The sequence below is a fragment of the Oncorhynchus tshawytscha genome, linkage group LG20, assembly GCF_018296145.1.
Source record: "Oncorhynchus tshawytscha isolate Ot180627B linkage group LG20, Otsh_v2.0, whole genome shotgun sequence".
Taxonomy (NCBI): Eukaryota; Metazoa; Chordata; class Actinopteri; order Salmoniformes; family Salmonidae; genus Oncorhynchus; species Oncorhynchus tshawytscha.
The window spans coordinates 17,057,739-17,079,479 of record NC_056448.1 but is presented as its reverse complement, the minus strand read 5'-3'; the positions used below and the strand labels follow the sequence as shown (position 1 = coordinate 17,079,479).

At 43.4% G+C, this 21,741-nt stretch overlaps 2 protein-coding genes and 1 long non-coding RNA gene across 8 annotated transcripts in view; 2 read left to right on the top strand and 1 right to left on the bottom strand.

Annotated features, from left to right (window-relative positions):
- Positions 1-21,741, top strand: part of LOC112219368 (guanine nucleotide exchange factor VAV2) — a 1,336,992-nt gene that overhangs the window by 535,553 nt on the left and 779,698 nt on the right. The gene's annotated exons all lie outside the window — the stretch shown is intronic.
- On the bottom strand, positions 3-5,752 carry LOC121840195. The gene is made up of 3 exons (XR_006079454.1): positions 5,456-5,752; positions 2,611-2,705; positions 3-2,424 (listed from the first exon to the last, which is right to left on the bottom strand). It is a non-coding gene; the product is annotated as an uncharacterized LOC121840195 (long non-coding RNA).
- On the top strand, positions 5,787-19,730 carry LOC112226312 (protein Hook homolog 2). Of its 2 annotated transcripts, XM_024390723.2 has the most exons (23): positions 5,788-6,188; positions 7,042-7,124; positions 8,021-8,093; positions 8,250-8,300; positions 9,387-9,519; positions 9,864-9,931; positions 10,158-10,220; positions 10,407-10,487; positions 12,275-12,438; positions 12,541-12,681; positions 12,797-12,998; positions 13,120-13,230; positions 13,413-13,500; positions 13,656-13,722; positions 14,598-14,735; positions 15,383-15,470; positions 15,906-15,911; positions 16,062-16,096; positions 16,213-16,295; positions 16,415-16,518; positions 16,676-16,783; positions 16,878-16,949; positions 17,105-19,730. In XM_024390723.2, the coding sequence occupies exons 1-23, from the start codon at positions 6,144-6,146 to the stop codon at positions 17,234-17,236; spliced, it is 2,136 nt and encodes a 711-aa protein (XP_024246491.1). In that variant the 5' UTR covers positions 5,788-6,143; the 3' UTR covers positions 17,237-19,730. The 2 variants fall into 2 exon arrangements, with proteins under 2 accessions (XP_024246492.1, XP_024246491.1); XM_024390724.2 differs by lacking the exon at positions 15,906-15,911 and having other exon boundaries at positions 5,787-6,188.

Below are 21,741 nucleotides of genomic sequence, written 5' to 3'. Positions count from 1 at the left end.
CTACAATGATTGAAGTGGATTTAACAGGTGACATCAATAAGGGATCATAGCTTTCATCTGCATTCACCCTATCAGTCTATATCATGAAAAGTGCAGGTGTTCCTAATGTTTTGTTCACTCTGTTCTTCACTACAGATATTCAAGTAATATAAACAAACCAAACAATTACTGGTGATACAAACATTTCACAAGATGAAAAGGGTTTAGCAGTGTATATCAATTGATAGCCGTTTTTGGCCCCGTTCTCCTCCTTTATAGTGTTGTGTTCAATAAACTGATACATTCTTATTAAGCAACTGGGCCTAAATTCAACATGGGGAAAATGCAGAAGGGCCAGTTAAATGTAACAGTCTTGTCATAATGTAGCTTTTAGATTGTTAAATACATTATACATGACACAGTGGTTGTATAATATAATCTCCATGTGTTGTGTGAAGCTAAGATGCTTTTTCCCAGAGGAGGGAGGTCAACCATCCTGTGCCCATGGGGCCAGGGGCAGATTGGGACTAGAAATTGGCCCTGTTATTTCTAACACATCGGACCATTTTTTTTCTTGTGGCCCATTTGCCGAAATGCCAGATGGCCAGTCTGCCCCTGCATGGGGCTCTGGTGAGGGGACAGCAGGCAGATCTCGTCAGCACCAGAACAAAGATGTTTCTGCATGCAGCGATGATTCATATAGGATTGCTATGCCTGATAGTATATGCTTCAAAATGAAAATGTTTTTAAACTTACGATACTGGTGTCATATTAGACTACAACTGGAACACAACACTATAAAAGGAGGAGAACTGGGCCAAAAACAGCTATCAATTGATATACACTGCTAAACCCTTTTCATCTTGCGAAATCACCTTTCAAGTAAGCTCAGCATTGTGGACCTAACAATGGGTGGCGGTCTCACGTTGCTCAGAGAGAAGGCCCACCTGATGCCCTCAGGGGATTTGGCCATAATCACAGGGATGCATGTAAGGACTCTCCCAAGGGGAGGCACTCTCTGCCAGGTCACTGTGACTCACCCTACACTGGCCGTGTGCTGCCTCTGCATGGGAGTGTTTGTGTGTGTGTGTGTGAGGGAGAGAGAGAATGAGTGAGAGGATTACACAAACTCTTACTCTTAGCAATGCCAACCAAAATTGTCTTTCTGAATGCAAAACTAGGTGAGTGAAATGAGGCCCACCTAGTTTTTAATGTCCAGATGCTATGGGAGTGATAGACTTGTTTACATCAATTAGTTGAATCCAGGGTATTACCCAGTGCTAATGCCCTTGGTTTGATGCTGTGGATCACGCTTTGTAATAGGAGGTTGGTATGTTGTGGCTGTTGCATAGAGCGAGATCTATTTCAATAACATTGAGGGTCATCTCATCTTTGTTACATAACATAAAGATTAACTTCAGTGGTTCAAACTACATTGACCTATCACTGAGTCACCATACAGGGCTAAACTACACAATAATAAAGTATAGACTAGCTACTCCCGGAACGATGTTCTACAGGCATCACTACAGTCAGTGGCCCAGCACCCAGTTAGGCCAGGTGCTTGTATGCGTGCATTTCGTGATGAACACTTATCAAATACCTGATATTGCCAAAGCCATAAATCTCTGTTTAGAGAGCAGACGAAGAGACGGCCGATAAGGAGGAGCAGTAAATCTCAGTCAGGTTTTTCCCTCCCATTTTATGTCTTTTCAGTAGAACTATATAGGCTGGATAACTTCATGTCTAGAGAGCTTGGGTTCTAATTGGACCTCTGTGTATCTCTCACTAACCCTGCACTCCCACGTTCACCCACACTGCTCTATTCCCTCTTTTCAGATAGTTTTCCTGCATTTCCAACACCTGGCCTGGGAAAGAGCTGTGGGGAGATGAAACTTCTGCCAACATTCCAACCAATTCCAGCCCCAATGCCTGGGCACAGCAGTGGATTGTTCACATTCCTTTATTTAAAGGCGCAGTGTGCTATTGTTTCTCACGACCATAAACTTAATTCATGTGCAGGGATAGGCTAAATACATGAAGGAGAACATGAGAGCTAAGATGTTTGCTCTTTATTCTTCTTATACACCAGTGCCAGATCAGCATGACATTATGATAGACTTCAACAGAAGAACTCCGAATCATGTGCTCTGTACATGTGTGTCTATGCCATGGATAAAGTTATTGAAACCTGTGTGGAAAAGGCAAAGATGTGAAAACTGTGAAGTGTGTAGATCCGTGAAAAGTGAATAAGGAACCATCACCAAATAGTTTTCCAACCGAAGAAACCACAACATTTAAAAAAAAAAATGAATTACCCAATCTTTTTCTGTTTGCCCTCCCCACCTCCCCACTTCCCCACTTCCCTGGAGGACGCATGTGCGTCAGACTGGGGTTGGAAAAGAGGAGAAGTACTGCTTTCTGACTTTCAGGAAGGAAACACATCTGGGGAATAATGTAAAGAAAGAACAAGCAAAAAGAGGAATTAGAGTAAAGGCGGGGGAGCTGGACAAAAATAGTCAACCTCCTCTCAGGCCTCGCCAATATCCCCAGCCCACCACATGGTGTTAGTCAGCAGGCCCCTCCCTCAGTGGATGACTAAACCACCAAACCCCCAGCCATAAAACTTACTTCCTCCCAGGTCTCATATTCTTTCTCTGGGTTATTCAGGTTGCCCTCTCACTAACCAAACATGCACCTGAAGTGTCCCGCACAGAGGTCGGGTACTGGGGAGTGTGGGAAGGAGAGCAGGTAAATATGTGTCAAAACCATTTCCACAAAGGATCACGTAAACCCAGTACTATAGTGTTGTAGCCTACCTGTAGGGGAACATTTGAGTCATTATAACAAACTGGCAGGTACACATTCTTATAAAATATTGTTTTTTATTATTATCGTGAATATCCCTCAATAAATACCATTGGGTTATTGTATTATACTTCAATGATGTATACATTTATATAACATCTAAACACATTTTTTGAGACTATATTGGTAGATGGTGGGTGGGCAGAGATGTAGTCTATAACAGACAACGTGTGCAGTCATTTACACAGAACATTGGCTCTGGTGGTTTGACAAATATGGTGAAGCCGCATTTAAGACGGAGTTTACTATTCAGTAGAGACCAAACAAAGTTTACGGACAGGTCTGGCTGGGAGACATACAGTGCCTTGCAAAAGTTTTCAACCGCCTTGGCGTTTTTCCTATTTTGTTGCATTACAACCTGTAATTTAAATGGATTTTTATTTGGATTTCATGTAATGCACATACACAAAATAGTCCAAATCGGTTAAGTGAAATAAAAAAATTCAAAATTTCAAAAAATTCTTAAATAAAAAAACTTAAGTGGTGCTTGCACATGTATTCACCCCCTTTGCTATGAAGCCCCTAAATAAGATCTGATGCAACCAATGAAGTCACATAATTAGTTAAATAAAGTCCACCTGTGTGCAATCTAAGTGTCACATGATCTATATATGTGTGTATATATACACACACACCTGTTCTGAAAGGCCCCAGAGTCTGCAACACCACCAAGCAAGCGGCACCATGAAGACCAAGGAGCTCTCCAAACAGGTCAGCGACAAAGTTGTGGAGATTCCAGGTTGGGTTGTAAAAAAATATCATAAACTTTGAACATCCCACGAAGCACCATTAAATCCATTATTAAACATTTTTAAGAATATGACACCACAACAAACCTGCCAAGAGAGGGCCGCCCACCAAAACTCACGGACCAGGCAAGGAGGGCATTAATCAGAGGGGCAACAAAGAGACCAAATATAACCCTGAAGGAGCTGTAAAGCTCCACTGCAGAGAATCAAGTATCTGTCCATAGGACCACTTTCAGCAGTACACTCCACAGAGCTGGGCTTTACGGAAGAGTGGCCAGAAAAAAGCCTTTGCTAAAATAAAAAAAATAAGCAAACACATTTGGTGTTCGCCAACAGGCATGTGGGAGACTCCCCAAACATATGAAAGAAGGTACTCTAGTTAGATGAGACTAAATTGGAGCTTTTTGGCCATCAAGGGAAACAATGTCTGGCGCAAACCCAACACCAACTATCACCCCGAGAACACCATCCCCACAGTGAAGCATGGTGGTGGCAGCATCATGCTGTGGGGGTGCTTTTCATCTGCAGGGACTGGGAAACTGGTCAGAATTGAAGGATGGCGCTAAATACAGGGAAATTCTTGAGGAAACCTGTGTCAGTAGTCCAGAGATTTGAGACGGATGGGGGTTCACCTTCCAGCAGGACAATGACCTTTAGCATACTGCTAAAACAACACTTGAGTGGTTTAAGGTGAAACATTTAAAAATCTTGGAATGGCCTAGTCAAAGCCCAGACCTCAATCCAATTGAGAATCTGTGGTATGATTTAAAGATTGCTGTACACCAACGGAACCCCTCCAACTTGAAGGAGCTGGAGCAGTTTTGCTTTGAAGAATGGGCAAAAATCCCAGTGGCTAGATGTGCCAAGCTTATAGAGACATACCCCAAGAGACTTGCAGCTGTAATTGCTGGGGGTCTTATTTGTTTGTTTCACAATAAAAAATATTTTCATCTTCAAAGTGGTAGGCATGTTGTGTAAATCAAATGATACAAACCCAAAAATACATTTTAATTCCAGGTTGTAAGGCAACAAAATAGAAAAATGCCAAGGGGGTGAATAATTTCACAAGCCACTGTAGGAAGTGAAACAGACATGTCACACAAGTAGGTGTTCTAGGAGAGCAGGTAGCCTACAGTGGGTGGGCCAGTGAGGAAACCTGACTTGTTGGGCTGGCCAGAGCAAACAGGAAGTTGGCAAATACATCAGGTTGAACTGTGAGTATTGGAGCAAGAAGGGAGAGGTGTAAACAGGGAGATAGAGTACTTAGGAAAATAAGCCTGTGTCTGCATGTTATGACACAGGGAGGTCCTCACATTGAGCTGATTAAGCACATTTTCTCAGGAGACAGATCAATGTGAGAGCTATGCATATCAGCACTTAGGCACAGGGAATTAATAAGACACTGGAATAATTGAATTGGGCTAATTGCTGTGATACATTGTGTCTTGCTTTACAGCCACTAGATAAACACCTTTTGACAAAGTGAGATGGTATTTTTTAAATATGTCAACTGGAGGGAATGGTGTTTTCTATTTTAATTGCTAAACATAATTGATTTATGTACTTGTTCTGCTAGGCTAGCTACATGATCAGTTTTGCTCGGACTCGAGACACCTTCACTCCTCAGTTCTGTGTCATTTTGTCAACTTGAGCCATCTACTGTTCTTTTGTGGAACTTTTTCGAACAAAATAATTTTTTAATTCCAAAAAGCATGCTAAAGGTTTTCGAAACATACACAACATAACGCCCACAAATGATCTCTACAATACCGCTCTGTTTTGAGCAACATACAGGCGAGCAAACAACAAAGACAGTACAGTATGAAGATAGGCAGAAACTGCTTCTCCAATATAATTACCTGATCACGCTTGTAGGCGATGTCATGGCGACGTTGGCTAGCTGGTGCCGCGTCCAAGTGCTTGTCGAAACTCGGAAATGTCCAACCTCCTAACTGGTTGTAGTTATACACGTGCCGCGTTCAACGAATGTTGGAAATATCGGAGTTTCCTAGTTCCAACTAGCACGTGACCCCGGCAACTGCTCATGCGCAAAAACACGTAATCGGGTGTAACGGTTGTCTCGCGCCAAGCTGCGCATGTGCAATAACTAAAAACGTGTCAGTTTGTCACTTTCACGAGGTTGGAGTAATAACATGTTCAAATACTTAGTACATTGTCTCGAATCTAGGTTGTGTTTTATGATTTCGATAAAATTAGCAACCAAGGAAGAATTTGTCACTTCTCAAACACCAAACCCCGGCCTAGTCTGCTTCGCAAGCGTTCCGGAAATCTCACGATGTTGCGTGCGTCTCTGGGTTTAGAAACTCTGTGACAACAACAAATGAAATACTGTCATCTGTTGCCATGACAATATTCTTAATACGGAGTCTCACCCGGATGGTTTATGGAGCTAAAACGCGAAAGTCAAGCTAGCTAACAGGAGGCCAAGGTTTGTTGACGTGAGCTAAAAACTAAAATCTTAAGTTTGAAGGTGAAAGTCTCGATTGCTAGTGTGCTAACTGCAGAGTATCGGTTAGACAAACCAAAATGAGTCTGGATAAAGCAAAGCTATGCGATTCGTTACTAAATTGGGTAAGTTTTACAAAGTTAAATATGATTGCCAAGTTGGGTAACTGGGATATCTTGCTAGCCAGACTGAGTCGTCATCCAAAGCGACCTCTCGCTAGCAGTGAAATGTGGCGAAATTAAATTAGGTGTTTTTACAATTAAATGTAGCTAGGCATTTTATCGTTAATAGTGCCTTGAACCCGTTCAAATAAAAAAGAACATCATTAACTAGCTGTCACTGTCAAATAAAGCTAACTAGCTAGCTAAATTATTTTGATGGTCTTACTGTCGACATCAGAAATGTACTTGTTGGACAAGCTCAAGTTTCCAGCCAGCAACTGAGTTAGCCACCATCTTATGCAATCAGTACAAAGGTCTAGCCAAGCCCCAGCAAGCCAGTGTCACTCTCCTAGCTAGGCTCTGAGTACCATTGAGATGGCTGAGTTTTTCAACTATGTACCATGGAACAACAATATAGGTTGTTTAGGCTATATTAAAATTGGCTAGAAATGTGGAATGATCTCTTAACTTGCATTACAAACAACTTGCCAGCTAAGTAGCTAGCCGAGGTCTGTCATTTAGTGGTTAGCAAACACTTTAGCTGTACAGTACATATGTAGAATGGCTTTCCAGCACTTCTAGACGGTACAATCAATCAAATGTATTTTTTTTAAAGCCCATTTTTTATCAACAGTTGTCACAAAGTGCTTAATAGATACCCATCCTAAAACAGTAAGCAATTTGCCCAACGTGTTGACAGTAGCATTTGCATGGTTCCTCTTCTCAATCAGTTGATTTCTAATTGATTGTCATGTGAAGTAGAATAAATGACACACTAACACATTTTCTTCTCATTTCTCATGTCCAACCCTTCCAGCTACAGACATTTCAGGTGCCCTCATGCACCAGTAAGCAGGACCTGACGAGCGGAGTGGCTATTGCACACGTTCTACACAGGATGTAAGTTTTGAGGTTGGTGGTGGGTTAACACAAGAGTAGACACCAGCTCAGCTTGGGAAAACTGGGAGATTTATGCCGCCTTCACATGCTAGTCGGAACTAGGAAACTCAGAAATGTCCGACTTGCTGATTCGATGAACGTGGCACGTGTATAACTGTAACCAGTTAGCACGTTGGACATTTCTGAATTTCCTAGTTCTGACTAGCATGTCAACGTGGCAAAAGGTCCTTACTTGCAGATCCCATTACCCTGTCACATTGGCAATTGGCAATAGTAAGAGATTTGTGGAGTCGTTCAATCCCAGTCATTTGCAATTCACAGACTGATTTGCTTATCAGTTGCACACTGACATTTTGTTTTGGGCCTTTAACTACTTTGAATAGAGCCTGATTAGAGCAAATTCAATCATCTATTCAAAAGCCTTTTTGTAAAGTTAGAGGATGGACTGTTAGTCTGTTTTTATTTATATTCCTACGCTTGATAAGGAATAGGTCTGTATTTCTGGATCTGGCAGATTGTGCCCAGGTGGGATTTTGTGCAAGGGCCTGTCCATTTTAGGGTACTGTCTGTCCAAGCCAAATTACCTTAATACCTCATCTGCTGTAGTATGTGTGTGCCTTTCTGTCCACTCGCACACGCAGAAATGTATCTATTTTTTTGTCGAACTGGAAACATGCATTGCTTTTATCTAAAGGTTAGTTGAATTGGGTAATGGCAATTCTATGTCTGTTTTTAAATGATAACTCAAGCAAGTTTCCAATGATTGATTGCTTGTTGTGACATTCATTGAGTGTCACATATTAGAGTTTCCAGTTTAGAAATACTCTGCCCTGTGGCTTCCTGTGTATTGTATGACCCTAGAATATGTCTTGTTAAGTGTTTCATCTCATTAACAGAGACCCCTCCTGGTTTAATGAGGCATGGCTGAGCAGGATCAAGGAGGAGAGTGAGGCCAACTGGCGCCTCAAGGTGCAGTATGAGACAGAAGGATATGACACAGTGCCTCTAGGTTGTCACCTAGGCAACCTAGAGTGACCACTGGCCTCACTGTTTATAGATGGTGTATTTTCACCAAGGCAAAGATGCCTGTATTCTCCAGCTCAGATTTATTTAATTTTCCTCCAGGTCAGCAACCTGAAGAAGATTCTTCAGAGCATGCTTGAATATTACCATGATGTGAGTAAAGGCTTTTCCTCATTAAAGATCAAAAGGAAGGGATGGATGGTATATGCATGTTTCCTGCATTTCTTTTAACAGCTCAATCTCCTCCAGTTGTTCCTCAGTGTTTGTACATGTCTTAGTCCATTTGAAATGTCATTGCTCAATACATACAGTTATTTCACATTTAATTCACTGAACAATTCCAGTGGGTCAGAAAGCCAGACTACGGTTCGCAACTGCACATGGGGACAAAGAGTGTACTTCTTGGAGAAATTTCCTATGGTCTGATGAAACAAAAATATTACTGTTTGGCCATAATAACTATCGTTATGTTTGGAGAAAAAAGGGGGAGGCTTGCAAGCCGAAGAACACCATCCCAACCGTGAAGCATGGGGGTGGCAGCATCATGTTGTGGGGGTGCTTTGCTGCAGGAGGGACTGATGTACTTCACAAAATAGATGGCATCATGAGGCAGGGAAATTATGTGGATATATTGAAGCAACATCTCAAGACAGTCAGGAAGTTAAAGCTTGGTCGCAAATGGGTCTTCCAAATGGACAATGACCCCAAGCATGCTTCCAAAGTTGTGGCAAAATGGCTTAAGGACAACAAAGTCAAGGTATTTGAGTGGCCAACACAAAGCCCCGACCTCAATCCTATAGAACATTTGTGGGCAGAAATGAAAAAGTGTGTGTGCAAGGAGGCCTACAAACCTGACTCAGTTATACCAGCTCTGTCAATAGGAATAGGCCAAAATTCAATTCTCGTGGAAGGCTACCCAAAACTTTTACCCATGTTAAACAATTTAAAGGCAATGCTACCAAATACTAATTGAGTGTATGTAAACTTCTGACCCACTGGGAATGTGATGAAAGGTATAAAAGCTTAAATAAATAATTCTCTACTATTATTCTGACATTTCACATTCTTAAAATAAAGTGATGATCCTAACTGACCCAAGACAGGGCATTTTTACTGGGATTAAATGTCAGGAATTGTGAAACTGAGTTTAAATGAACTTGGCTAAAGTGTATGTAAACTTCTGACTTCAACTGTGTATTTTCTCACAATCCCCAATTGTCTCCATCCCTCCATGAACAGGTGCTTGGCCACCAGGTAGCAGACGAGCACCTGCCAGACATCAATCTGATTGGGGAGTTTGGAGATGTGACTGAACTTGGAAAGCTGGTGCAGTTGGTGCTTGGCTGTGCTGTCAGCTGTGAGAAGAAGCAAGGTGAGCTAGCTGGGCTAGAGGAGGCCATGCTGGGTAACAGGAAGTCACCTATGGAGAAAATGCAGGATTAATGCAGACCTGATTATCACGAGTTCATAAACTGAGCATTCACTGGTTCATTCCTACAAAGCCTAAACCATGTACTGTATACAGATTATGATAAAACAGGGTTTTAAAAGACAATGTGATCTTCAGATGAACAAGCTAGAGGGTTTGATGTGAATGCAGGATAAACTGTTGCACTGTGTGTAAAGCAGTGTGCTTGAAGTGTTTGAGTGTATGGCTGTCAGATGTGGATGTGATATTCAGTGGACGACGACTCCATGTTTTTGTTTTTTTCATAGAGCACATCCAGCAGATAATGACCCTGGAGGAGTCTGTCCAGCATGTTGTCATGACAGCCATACAGGAGGTGAGATCAGTATTTTGGATATTATCCTCTTTGTCCTCTTGTGAGATTGCACCTACAAGCACAATTCTTTGCTCCCTGAAACCTTTATCTATTTAACACCAATATACACTATAAAACAGGCAATAGCTCACTTGTCCTGATTACCTCTATATTGACAATGGGTTTCACCATGTGATCTGTCTTTCTGGAGTTTGAACCAGCAATTGAATCTGTTGTTGTGGTGTAGCTCCTGGCTAAAGAGACAACTGTTCCAGGAAGTCCTGAGACCTACGGGGACTTTGACTACCAGGTGGGACCTGCTCTCATCTTACTCTGCTTCTCTGATTAGTTTTGAACTTTCACTCCCCTGCAAGTTGTTTTTATCGCTATTCTTCAATTGCTGTCTCATTTACTTGTCTTTCATGGTATCTCTCTCATTCTCTACCTCCCACTGTGCTGTCTATAACCTCCCTTGTGTCTCTCTCCGTGTCTGCAGTCCAGGAAGTATTATTTTCTCAGTGAGGAGGTGGAGGCGAAGGAGGATCTGGGCCAGCGCTGTCGGGACCTGGAGCACCAGGTGGGCAGAGTGGACTGTTTGTTAGTTAGCATGTTGAGTGTGTATCTGCAGCTCTTTGCCATGAGTGAAGTGACCCTATTTATTCGCTTGGCTGAGGATTGTTGTCCAGTCTGACTGATTCCCCCTGATGGTTTGTTGTGTAAATGGTACATAGAGAGTGTTAGAGGACTCTTCTTTGTATCTGTCCCATTATGGCTTCTGTGAGTGCACGGGCAGCGCCATTGAGGCCATCTCCATCTTGATCAGTGTAGGCTGGTGGGATGTGCTATAGGAGGACAGGCTCATTGTAATGGCTGTTATGGAATTAAAGGAACGGCGTCAAACCTGTGGTTTCCATATGTTTGATACCGTCCCATTAATTCCATTCCAGCCATTACAATGAGCCTGTCTTCCGATAGCACCTCCCACCAGCTTACACTATTTTTGAAGTAGTACATTTTCTTCTATTACTTCTGAGTTGGTAAACAAACTAAAAGGGTGCATACTGCCACCTGGAGTGTGTTGTATACAGGTATAAAGCCAAGGTTGGCGATGTACTGCCACCTGGAGTGTGTTGTATACAGGTATAAAGCCAAGGTTGGCGATGTACTGCCACCTGCAATTATGGAATGTTTGCTCACAAATAATTTATTGGCTGATCCTTCCTGATGTCCTGGATGGAATTTTGTGATCTTTCCTTAACCAATAGGAAGCCCCACCCAGTTGACTACTTCAAAATGGTGAATGTTTTCAATGGCGCTGCACATGCTAAAATGGGCTTTTGGCTACTAGAAATCCTCTATTATTCTCTATGAAACAGTGCTAACTGTGCTGCTAATGCTGCCTCTGATTAGGCAATGTCATTGGGTACAAAGACTTAGGTCATTGATCCCCAATAATTACATTGTATTGTATTTGGGATTAGATGGCAATTACCACTGTTATGTATTCAGCATATTTCTTAGTATGTAAACATTCAACACATTAAGAAATTCTCAGTAGTTTATGTAGTTCTTTACTTTCTCCCTGGTATGATGCTAAAGCAAGCCATTTGTCCTTAAAGTTCAGTGTAGAGTTTTGCTGTGCTCAAACTGGAAAGATGTCCAACAGGTAAGTAATAGACGCCCCCTTTTAATATTGGCATGCCTGCTTGCCTAACCCACAAACATATTCAGGGTGGACGTACCCTAAACCACCAACCAACATTCTTGTCCATGATAACCCCAAGGATAGTTAATCTTTCATCAAGCCTCACTAGCTTGAATCCTTAGTCAACATCCCTTTCTGAGCTCACTCTCCAGTCTCCCCACTTTGTAACTGTTAGTCTGACTGACTCAGACACCTGTTTTTCTATTCACCTCTTTGAGGGGTAATGCTTACAACTGCTCCATTGAGCAAGTGGCCCACCCGACTGAGAACATAGCAGACCAGCTGACTAACTGCTTTGATGTTTGTGCATGTGAAGTTACCACCAACCCTCATGGAAAAACATTGCATGTTTTGCAAGCAATGTACAGTGTCTGTTGCTGGATATGTGAGTGTGGCTCTTTTTTTTCTTTAGCACTTGTGGAGTGTCTTATTTGTGTTCAGCATTTTCATGAGTAAATTAGTTTTTTGGCGGTGTTCTGCGTTTTGAAGTGTGTGTCCTTTTTCTGTGCTCAGCACTTTCTATGACTCAATGTGTAACTGTTTGTTCATTTGTCTCTAGGTCTCCTCCCTCTCTAGCCTTGGTTACATGCCACTTTGTCTGGTTCTCTCTCTGCCTCCACCCCTGACTCTGTCTGTGTGTGTGTGTGTTTGGGCCTCAGTTGGCAGCCGTCCTGGAGGAGAAGTCGTCCCTGCAGGTGGAGACACAGTCCCTGAGGGAGAGGCTCAGCCTCAGTAACCCACAGGATGCTTCTACCACCATCACTGGCAAGAAGCTGCTGCTGCTGCAGAGCCAGATGGAGCAGCTACAGGAGGAGAACTACAGGTCACAGTCATATCCTCAACACAAACCTCCAAACTAAATGCATTCTACTCTTTTGATACAATTAATTTATAATTTTCTGTTTGCCCCCTGTTTGTGACACAGACTAGAGAACAGCCGAGATGACATGCGTGTGCGAGGGGAGATTCTGGAGCGTGACGTTTTGGACCTCACTCACCGTAACGATGAACTGACCAGCCTCGCCCAGGAGGCCCAGACTCTCAAAGATGAGATGGACATCCTCCGGTGAGCCCAGGGGGAGAGCAGCCTCTGAGTAGTCTGTGGGTTCCTATCCTTCTCTCCTTTCTTTCCTGCCCCGTCCTCAAAACGCTTCCCCATCTCACCCTCTCCCCTCCCTCAGGCATTCGTCTGACCGGGTGAGCCGGCTGGAGGCACTGGTGGAGACATACAAGCGTAAGCTGGAGGACCTGGGGGACCTGCGCAGACAGGTGCGTCTGCTGGAGGAGCGTAACACTGTCTACATGCAGCGCACATGTGAGCTGGAGGAGGAGCTACGCAGGGCCAACTCAGTCCGCACCCAGCTGGACACCTACAAGAGACAGGTGGGCAGAGAGGGCTAGAGAGTGGGGAGGGTTAACAAAGGTGTGGAGATGGATGTGTGTATGACACATGATGGTAGGAACTCTCTTTAGACCCTGAATGTGTTTGCCTCCCTGCTGTCAGGTCCATGAGCTTCACACCAAGCATTCGTCAGAGGCACTGAAGGCTGAGAAGTGGCAGTTTGAGTACAAGAACCTTCAGGACAAGTATGACGCCCTGCTTAAGGAGAAAGAGGTGAGAGAGGGTGGCCGGGGACAACTCCTCTCCAGACTAAGATGTATTACTTAAAAGGGCATGATGTCAAAGTGGATGTGGATTTAAAATCTCTGAAATTCTGAGGCAGTCACATTGAACACTTCTAGTAGGATCAGATTGAGTGCAGTCTAATCCCCACGTTATCCCAATGTGTTTTCCAGCGTTTGATCTCAGAGCGAGACACACTACGGGAAACCAATGATGAGCTCAGGTGTGCACAGGTCCAACAGAAGGGCCTCAGTAAACCAGGTGAGTCCAATGGACACAGCTAACATCTGCGTTTTTCTAAATGACAAGATGGTAGAGGGGGGTTGTTTGAACTTTTGTGGCAGTTGATAAGATGATTGTTAAAACAAATGTGATATATTTTCCCCTGACCTCTTGGCGCTCTCTCTCCCCTTCAGGTGGATTATGTGAGGACTCTGGCACAGTGGGAAACCTGGCCTCTGAGATGATGCCCACAGAGTTCAAGTATGTATGTGTGTGAAAGCTCAATCTGTTAGATAACACCAATCAACAGACATACAGTGGTGTCAGAATTCAATTGCTCATTTTCAACTGTAGGCTTGGGTGGTACCGGGGTATTTAGAAATGGGGTTTTTTCAACTACAATTCAGTTGAGCCAGTCACATGGTATATTTGTTTACTAAGAGCATGTGACGTCCACTGTCGAGCAGTGCAAGAGCTGATCAAGTTACACTTGAAATTCACTACTAATGTTTGCCAGCTAAATATACGTTAACTATCTTAATGCCAAATACATTTTCTCCAGCTATGCATTTGGTTTGCTAACTTGCTAGCTATAGGTGGCTAGCTTGCAAGATCAAGCTTCTTGGTTACAGCAGAGACAATCAATCCCCTCCTATATTTAGTGTGAGTAGCCTTTTGAGATAGTTCTATAACTTTATGAGCTGGGTTCTGTCTTTCCTTTTCGTTTATGTTCGCTTGCGCTTGTTAGCATTTAGCTAACGTCCGCTATGGGAATTCGCTAATACTTTGTTAGCATTTGTAAGTGTTTGAACAGAAATCATGCCCTTTGTGTGCACTGCCATAAACCCGGTGTGGTTCAGGAATGATATGGAAATCTGGATCTGCCCAAACATCGTGTTCAGCTGTGATAAATGGCAAAGGTCTTATTCCTCAGCCACACTATTTTTAGAACCAGAATGTGCCATTGGCTCCATGAATAGAATGGCTCCCAGTCAGATGATACCGCTGTTAAATTGGCTGAGGTGGAGTTGAATACTTCTGTTGGTGCATAGTGTACAGACCTGTGCCACTCTGCCCCACTTCCCTGCCTTCCCTGCCTTCTCTCTTTGACCTCATCCCTTCTGCTTCCTCCACAGGGAGACGGTGGTGCGTCTGCAGAGTGAAAACAAGATGCTGTGTGTCCAGGAGGAGAGCTACAGACAGAGACTGGTGGAGGTACAGGGTCAGCTGGAGGAGTCTCAACGCAGCCAGAACACCCTGGAGACACAAAACAGGTGTGTGTGTGGGCATGTGTAAAATAAAAGGTATGTTCTATACGAATACCACTGCAGTGTTTTTAGTTATGCACATTGTGATTTGATTGTATGTATCAAGGTCAGTCAGTGACGATCTTAGTCACAGTATATATTGCCAGAGTTTCTGTTTGAGTTTCACATTTGGCTAAACGGAGGAGCGATCTAGCTAAATGTCAGCTCACCCTCTGGTCTGTGTGTTGAGTTGTTGTGTGGGCCGGAGCGGAGGATGGACTGTAATGGGCCAGATTGTCCCCCGGCTGTCCGTACAGAGCGTGTGTGTGTGTGGGGGCGTTTTTTCTGAGTGGATCGTGTGTGTGGCGATGGGTCCAGAGTGTGGGAGGCAGGCAGCCATCTTCAGCAGCAGGAGGAGAGCATCCCGAGCTGTGGAATATGGCTGAAGTGGCTCAGTCTTTCCCTAATGAACCACAACACACAGAGAGGGGAGTGGGTGGGCGGGACACCGCTAGAATGAACTAATGCAGCGGCTGATGTGACATTGTATGCATCGCCAGCCTCTCCCACTCACTCATCAAAACCAGCTTAATCAAATTTCCTCATTCTTTCTTCCTTTCCCCTTCTCTCCCTCTTACTTTTCTTATTTGTTCCGTCTTCTCTCCTCCTTCCAGGTTGAACCAGCAGCAGATCTCTGAGCTACGGTCCCAGGTGGAGGATCTCCAGAAGGCTCTACAGGAGCAGGGCAGCAAGGCAGAGGATGTGAGTGGAGAGACCCTCCTCATTCACCCCTCCTCCTCTAACATCCTCTTACTCCTGTTACCTTGTCCATACCAATCACTGAGTGGACCCAGTCTTCTCCAATCAGAGACAGTATACTGAAAATGTATAGGAATCAAGAATGGAAAGGACCAATCTCTCTTAATCGGTTGACCATCTATGGGTCTTAGTTCAAATGTTTTTTTGTTGTTGTTATTTTGTAGTCATTATAACTGGAAAGAGACCTAGACCTCAGTATAGTCCTTGAGGACTGTTGTAGACTGTATCCTTCTCTCCCCTCCGTTGACTGCCTGCCTGTGACTGCTCTCTGAGATTTTGAGTGCAAACTTTAACCCTTGTTTGCTGTGTTGATTCACCATTAACGCCTACCCCTCTGTCTCTCCGCCTGCCCCCACCGACCGACATTCGGCCAATCAGGCCATCGTAAGTACAGCCCATCCCTGCCTGGGCTCTGATTTGACTTTGACTTCTTCAGTTGTATATTATGCTTATTATTTGTGTCTGACAGAAGTCTGACAGAAGTCTGTTTCTCAGTAGTTTGAGTGTTGACTGACTTTCTTCCTCCCTGTTCAGTCCTCCCTGCTGAAGAAGAAGCTTGAGGAGCACCTGTGAGTACTATTATCACTGATGCTTGCACACTGCACCTGTGAAGGGAGTATTATTACCGCTCTGTAGATTCTTGCACGTCCGGCTCCTCCATGCTTTTCCTCTGTCCTCGTCCCAGGGAGAAGCTCCATGAGGCCCACTCAGACCTGCAGAAGAAGAGAGAGGTCATTGATGACCTGGAGCCCAAAGCGGACGGCAACAGTAAGCAGCCTCTTATTTCCTGCCCTTGGGAGCAGTGCTATCAAATATTACCAATCTAAGAGAACTTTCAAGCTCTGAAAATACTGTTAATATTTCCTCTTCAACCTCCCTCCTGTCAGTGGCGAAGAAGATCGATGAGCTGCAGGAGATCCTGAAGAAGAAGGATGAGGACATGAAGCTGATGGAGGAACGCTACAAGCGCTATGTGGAGAAGGCCAGGACGGTCAGTCAACACTGCCTGACACTAAACTCATCAGTACAGTGTCACAGTGCTTGGCCGCTGCCTTAAATCTGAGTTGCAGATATAGTCAAAGATTGTCATGCACATCATGACATAGTTGAGAATTTCCGCACCAAGTATGTTTGTGTTCATTGTGCAGGTGATCAAGACTCTGGACCCCAAGCAGCCACCTCTGACTGTGTCTCCTGATGTTCAGGCCCTCAAGAACCAGTTGACTGAGAGAGACCGGAAGATCCAGCACCTGGAGGTAAGATAAGAGCCACTCTACATTGACTGACGAGATGCAGATGAGTGGTGCATTTCTGACCCTCCATATGCATGAACAACTCCTCTGTGTGCAGCATGACTATGAGAAGAGCAGGTCCAGACATGACCAGGAGGAGAAACTCATCATAAGTGCCTGGTACAATATGGTGAGTAAGCAAACCTCTCCGTATTTGCCTAATCTACATAGTATTAGAGCAGTTGGCATGATGGGTGCTGCAATGACTTGTATAATGGTCTTGTTTTTTTTGTTATTAAGACATTTACCTGTCTTATGGCTCTATTTCTCTCTCTCCCTCCCCAGGGTATGGCCCTGCATCAGAAGGTGGTGGGAGAGCGGTCGGGTCCGTCCAACCAGGCCCAGTCCTTTTTGGCCCAGCAGAGGCAGTCCACCCACGCCAGGAGAGGTCTTGCAGCCCGCCACCAGCCCAGATAAGACATATCAACTCTGGGGGAGGATGTGGAGATGAGGCAAAACATTATCGATATCTTAGTGTTCACTACTTCCGTACCCCTACTCTCACTGCTCTGATGCCTTTACTTCTCCTCTTGGTGTTTTGTGAAGATTGCTGCTGCCCTCTGCTGGGCATCTCTGTTACGGGATTTTCTGGAGCGTCAGCGATGCAGAGCTACTTACTGCACCTTCAAGTGCATTCAAAGCTGCCAAGACTCATTTAAACAAAGATGAGAGAAATGGGTCTAAATGAGAGCTGGAATGAAGGAACATGAAGTGGATAGAAAGAAGCTGAGTGACTAATCCTTTGACATGGAATTCTTAGACAATGTTTCTCATTCAGTCCCTCCATTTCTTTCAAGCCCTCTTTTTAGCTATAATGTATTTGATGTTTTCTTAAGGTTTATATTAGGACATTATGAGAATCAATGCTTTGGAATGATGACCGAGATATAAAGGGATGATTTCTGCTGTCAATAGGGCAGGGGTCTTTACCTTCCCCCTATTACTACTACTACTATATATTTTCACCCTTTATTATCCAGCCAACTGCCAGGCTAAATAGATATTATCCTCTTACTCTGACATGGAAACACTAAGAGACACCTATGGGTTGAGATCATGGTGAATTTGTGATTTTCTATTCATTTGTGCCCAAGTCATTTGGAGATTCTGGCTTGTGCTGTGTCTCTGACACTTAAATGTACACGGTGAGAGAAACTGGTGAAGCGCTAGAACGGGTGTCATCCGGATCCAGATATTTTGCGGGGGGGGCGGCGGTTAACTCGATATACTTTTACAATGACGAAAATCAAGTTTGAAACTAGAAATGCGAATGGACCTACATTCATACAGTTTATTGACTATGTCCAGCTCACTAATAATCATCAAAATGACAGTCGGGAGCATCACTTTTTGCCCATTTTGATGGCGAGGAAATGTTGTTGAAGACTGAATGTGGCCCCCGGGGCAAAATTAGTTTGGCACCTCTCATCTCGAAGAGCTCAATGTCTTTGATATGAGAGGAACACATTTTCTCTGCACACACAGTCATGACCTCTTATTTCTGTGAATGTGTTTTAGACTTTTTTTTCAAGCTGTATCTATTTGTTTTCTCCTTTGTTATGAGTTGTTTTGTTATAGTTTGAAGAGCAGGAAGAATAGCTTTCTAACCTCAGCGTTTTATGTAGTTGTGTTAGTCTGTATAATAATGGTCAGCAAGGGTACACAGTGTAAAGAAAAGCACTTCCTCCGTTTTGATAATGGTTCATTTCCTTGTGAAAGACTAGAAAAATGTCCTGGACTCTGTTTAAACAATCTACTTTTGTATCAAATTCCTGTTAGGAGTATGGTGTTCACATGTAATGGCAGGCGCTCTGAAAGACTAGCAGATATGGGTCCTCTTCTGTCAGGACCGTTTGACTGGTAGTATTCACACAGACTATTGAACAAGCTTTTGTTTCAAGCTGTAATATGGGAATTTACTTTATGAATGATTGGCTAGACTTCCTGATGGACTACATTTTTGTTCTTTTTCACTTGAATTTATCCCCAGGGTGTTTTAAGAGTTATGATTGGTTGCACACACCACTTTAGACTGATTTGAATGAAACGCTGGTGCTTGTGAGACCCAGAGTGTGGGGGTATTGATTCACATAGTTAATTGATGTGGGGGGGACTGGAACTGGCCACACTGGAGGTTGTTACTGTGTAATCCTGGAGGGAAGTAGGGTTTCAAGATGGCAATGGTATGTAGCTTTTCTCTCATTCTCAGCAGAAGCAATCAACTATAGATGCTTCTGTTCGCTGACACTGGAACTTACCTAGCTAATGAACAATGTGTACTCTTTTTGTCATATTTACAACTGAATTTATGTACATTTTTACCTATCATTTTCTCAAGATGAACCTGTGAAGGACAACACTATTGTTGAACACTACATCTATCTGATTACTTTGACAGTATCTGCGTAAACATGGAACTTCTCTTTGGTAGCCAAACTGCTCTCTGTGACTTGTACCTAACCCTATGTAAGTGTGTAACTATCTGTGCAATGTTATTTACCAGGCTATGAAACCACAACTGTGTGTACATTTAACTTGTTTTACTCTTTTAAGTAGTTGTGTTTATTTGGTATTGAATCAGGAAGTCAGGCTTTTAATTTCAAAGTAGTAAATCAACATTCCAACTGAACTGCTATGTCCTAGCACAGATATGGCCTGTACAATTCAACCTGTCCTTTTTGTGACTGGAAATCCCTCAAATATATTGTCAATGTACTGTCCAATTGCAGTATAACTTGTTTACACTGTCCATTAGCAATATATTACAATTGACATTTACCATCACAAATTGAACATGCAGTTAAAGGACTTAAACTCTACTGAACAAAAATATAGATGCAACATGTGAAGTGTTGGTTTCATGAGCTGAAATAAAAGATCCCATAAATGGTCTATACACACAAAAAGCATATCTCTCTCGTTGTGTACAAATTTGTTTGCATTTTTGTTAGTAAATATTACTTCTTTGCCAAGACAATCCATCTACCTGACAGGTGTGGCATTACAAATGTGCACCTTGTCCTGGGGACAAGAAAAGGCAACTAAAATGTACAGTTTTGTGACAACATAATGCCATAGCTGTCTCAAGTTTTGAGGGAGCGTGCAATTTGGCATGCTTACTGCAGGAATGTCCTACAGAGCTTTTGCCAGAGAATTGAATGTTCATTTTTTGACCAATGTTGTTTTAGAGAATTTGGCAGTATGTTCAACAGGCCTCACAACCGGTGTCATGTAGGTGAGCGGTTTACTGATGTCAACGTTGTGAATGGAGTTCCCTGTGGTGGGGTTATGGTATGGGCAGGCATAAGCTATGGACCATGAACACAATTATATTTTATCAATGGCAATTTGAATGCACAGAGATACTGTGACGAGATCCTGAGGCCCATTGTCGTGCCATTCATCCACTGCCATCACCTCATGTTTCAGCATGATAATGCACAGCCCTATGTTGCAAGGATCTGTACACAATTCCTGGAAGCTGAACATGTCCCAGTTCTTCCATGGCCTGCATACTCACCACACATGTAACCCATTGAGCATGTTTGGATGCTCTGGATCGATGTGTACGACAGCGTGTTCCAGTTCCCGCCAATATCCAGCAACGTCATACATGTCCATTAGCAATATACAGTACGAGTCAAACAGTGTTTCCTCACACTTAGGTGATCATTTCATTCCGTCCATTTCGTGATGGTAAATCCCTATTCAAATATATTTGCAATGGACACAATGGACACTGTCCAATTGCAGTATAACGTATTGAAACTGGCAATATATGTGTAATGGACATATCACAATGGGCATTTACCATCACTAATTGGACATGCTGTTACATTGCTGAAACGCAGACTCGTTGAACTCAGGACGGCCTAGCAGTGCTCGTGATTCCTCTCCCTCGCTTGTTGGTGTTGATTTTAGTCTGTCAATTTGGTGATGGTAAATCACTGCTTAAATATATTGGAAATGAACAGTGTCTGTTAGACATATGATATGCCAGTACCAATATTTGCAGTATGAAATGTTGGCACTGGCAATTTACACTACATGACAAACTGGACACCTACTCGTCAAACATCTCATTACAAAATCATGGGCATTAATATGGACTTGGTCCCCCTTTTGCTATAACAGCCTCCACTCTTCTCGGAAGGCTTTCCACTAGATGTTGGAACATTTGCTGCATATATTGGCTTCCATTCAGCCACAAGAGCATTAGTGAGGTTGGGCGATTCGACCTGGCTCGCAGTCTGCGTTCCAATTCATCCCAAAGGTGTTCGATGGGGTTGAGGTCAGACTGCAGGCCAGCCAGGTTCTTCCACACTGATCTCAACAAACCATTTCTGTATGGACCTCACTTTGTGCACAGGGGCATTGTCATGCTGAAACGGGAAAGGGCCGTCCCCAAACTGTTGCCACAAAGTTGGAAGCACTGAATCATCTAGAATGTCACTGTATGCTGTAGCGTTAAGATTTCCCTTCACTGGAACTCAGGGGCCTAGTCCGAACCAGGAAAAACAGCCCAAGACCATTATTCCTCTTCCACCAAACTGTACAGTTAGCACTATGTATTAGGGCAGGTAGCGTTCTCCTGGTATCCGTGAAACCCAGATTTGGCCGTCTTAGACTTGTTGGAAAGGTAGCGTCCTATGACGGTGTCACGTTGAAAGTCCCTGAGCACTTCCGTTAGGCCATTCTACTGCCAATGTTTGTCTTTGGAGATTTCATGGCTATGTGCTCGATTTTATAAACCTGAAATGGCTGAATCCACTAATTTGAAGGGGTGTCCACATACCTTTGTGCATATATAGCACAGGTGAAACACTTTCCTTCTAATGAGATGACCAACCCGGTGTAATACAGACTAACTAACAATGTGACACCAATCGATGCGCCCCACTTGCTAACCTCAAACCTCTAAA

Coding starts and splice junctions, on each gene's coding strand:
- LOC112226312 (XM_024390723.2), top strand. CDS start 6,144: ATGAGTCTGGATAAAGCAAAGCTATGCGATTCGTTACTAAATTGG. Junction 6,189..7,041: donor GCGATTCGTTACTAAATTGG/GTAAGTTTTACA, acceptor CAACCCTTCCAG/CTACAGACATTTCAGGTGCC. Junction 9,520..9,863: donor CAGCTGTGAGAAGAAGCAAG/GTGAGCTAGCTG, acceptor TTTTTTTCATAG/AGCACATCCAGCAGATAATG.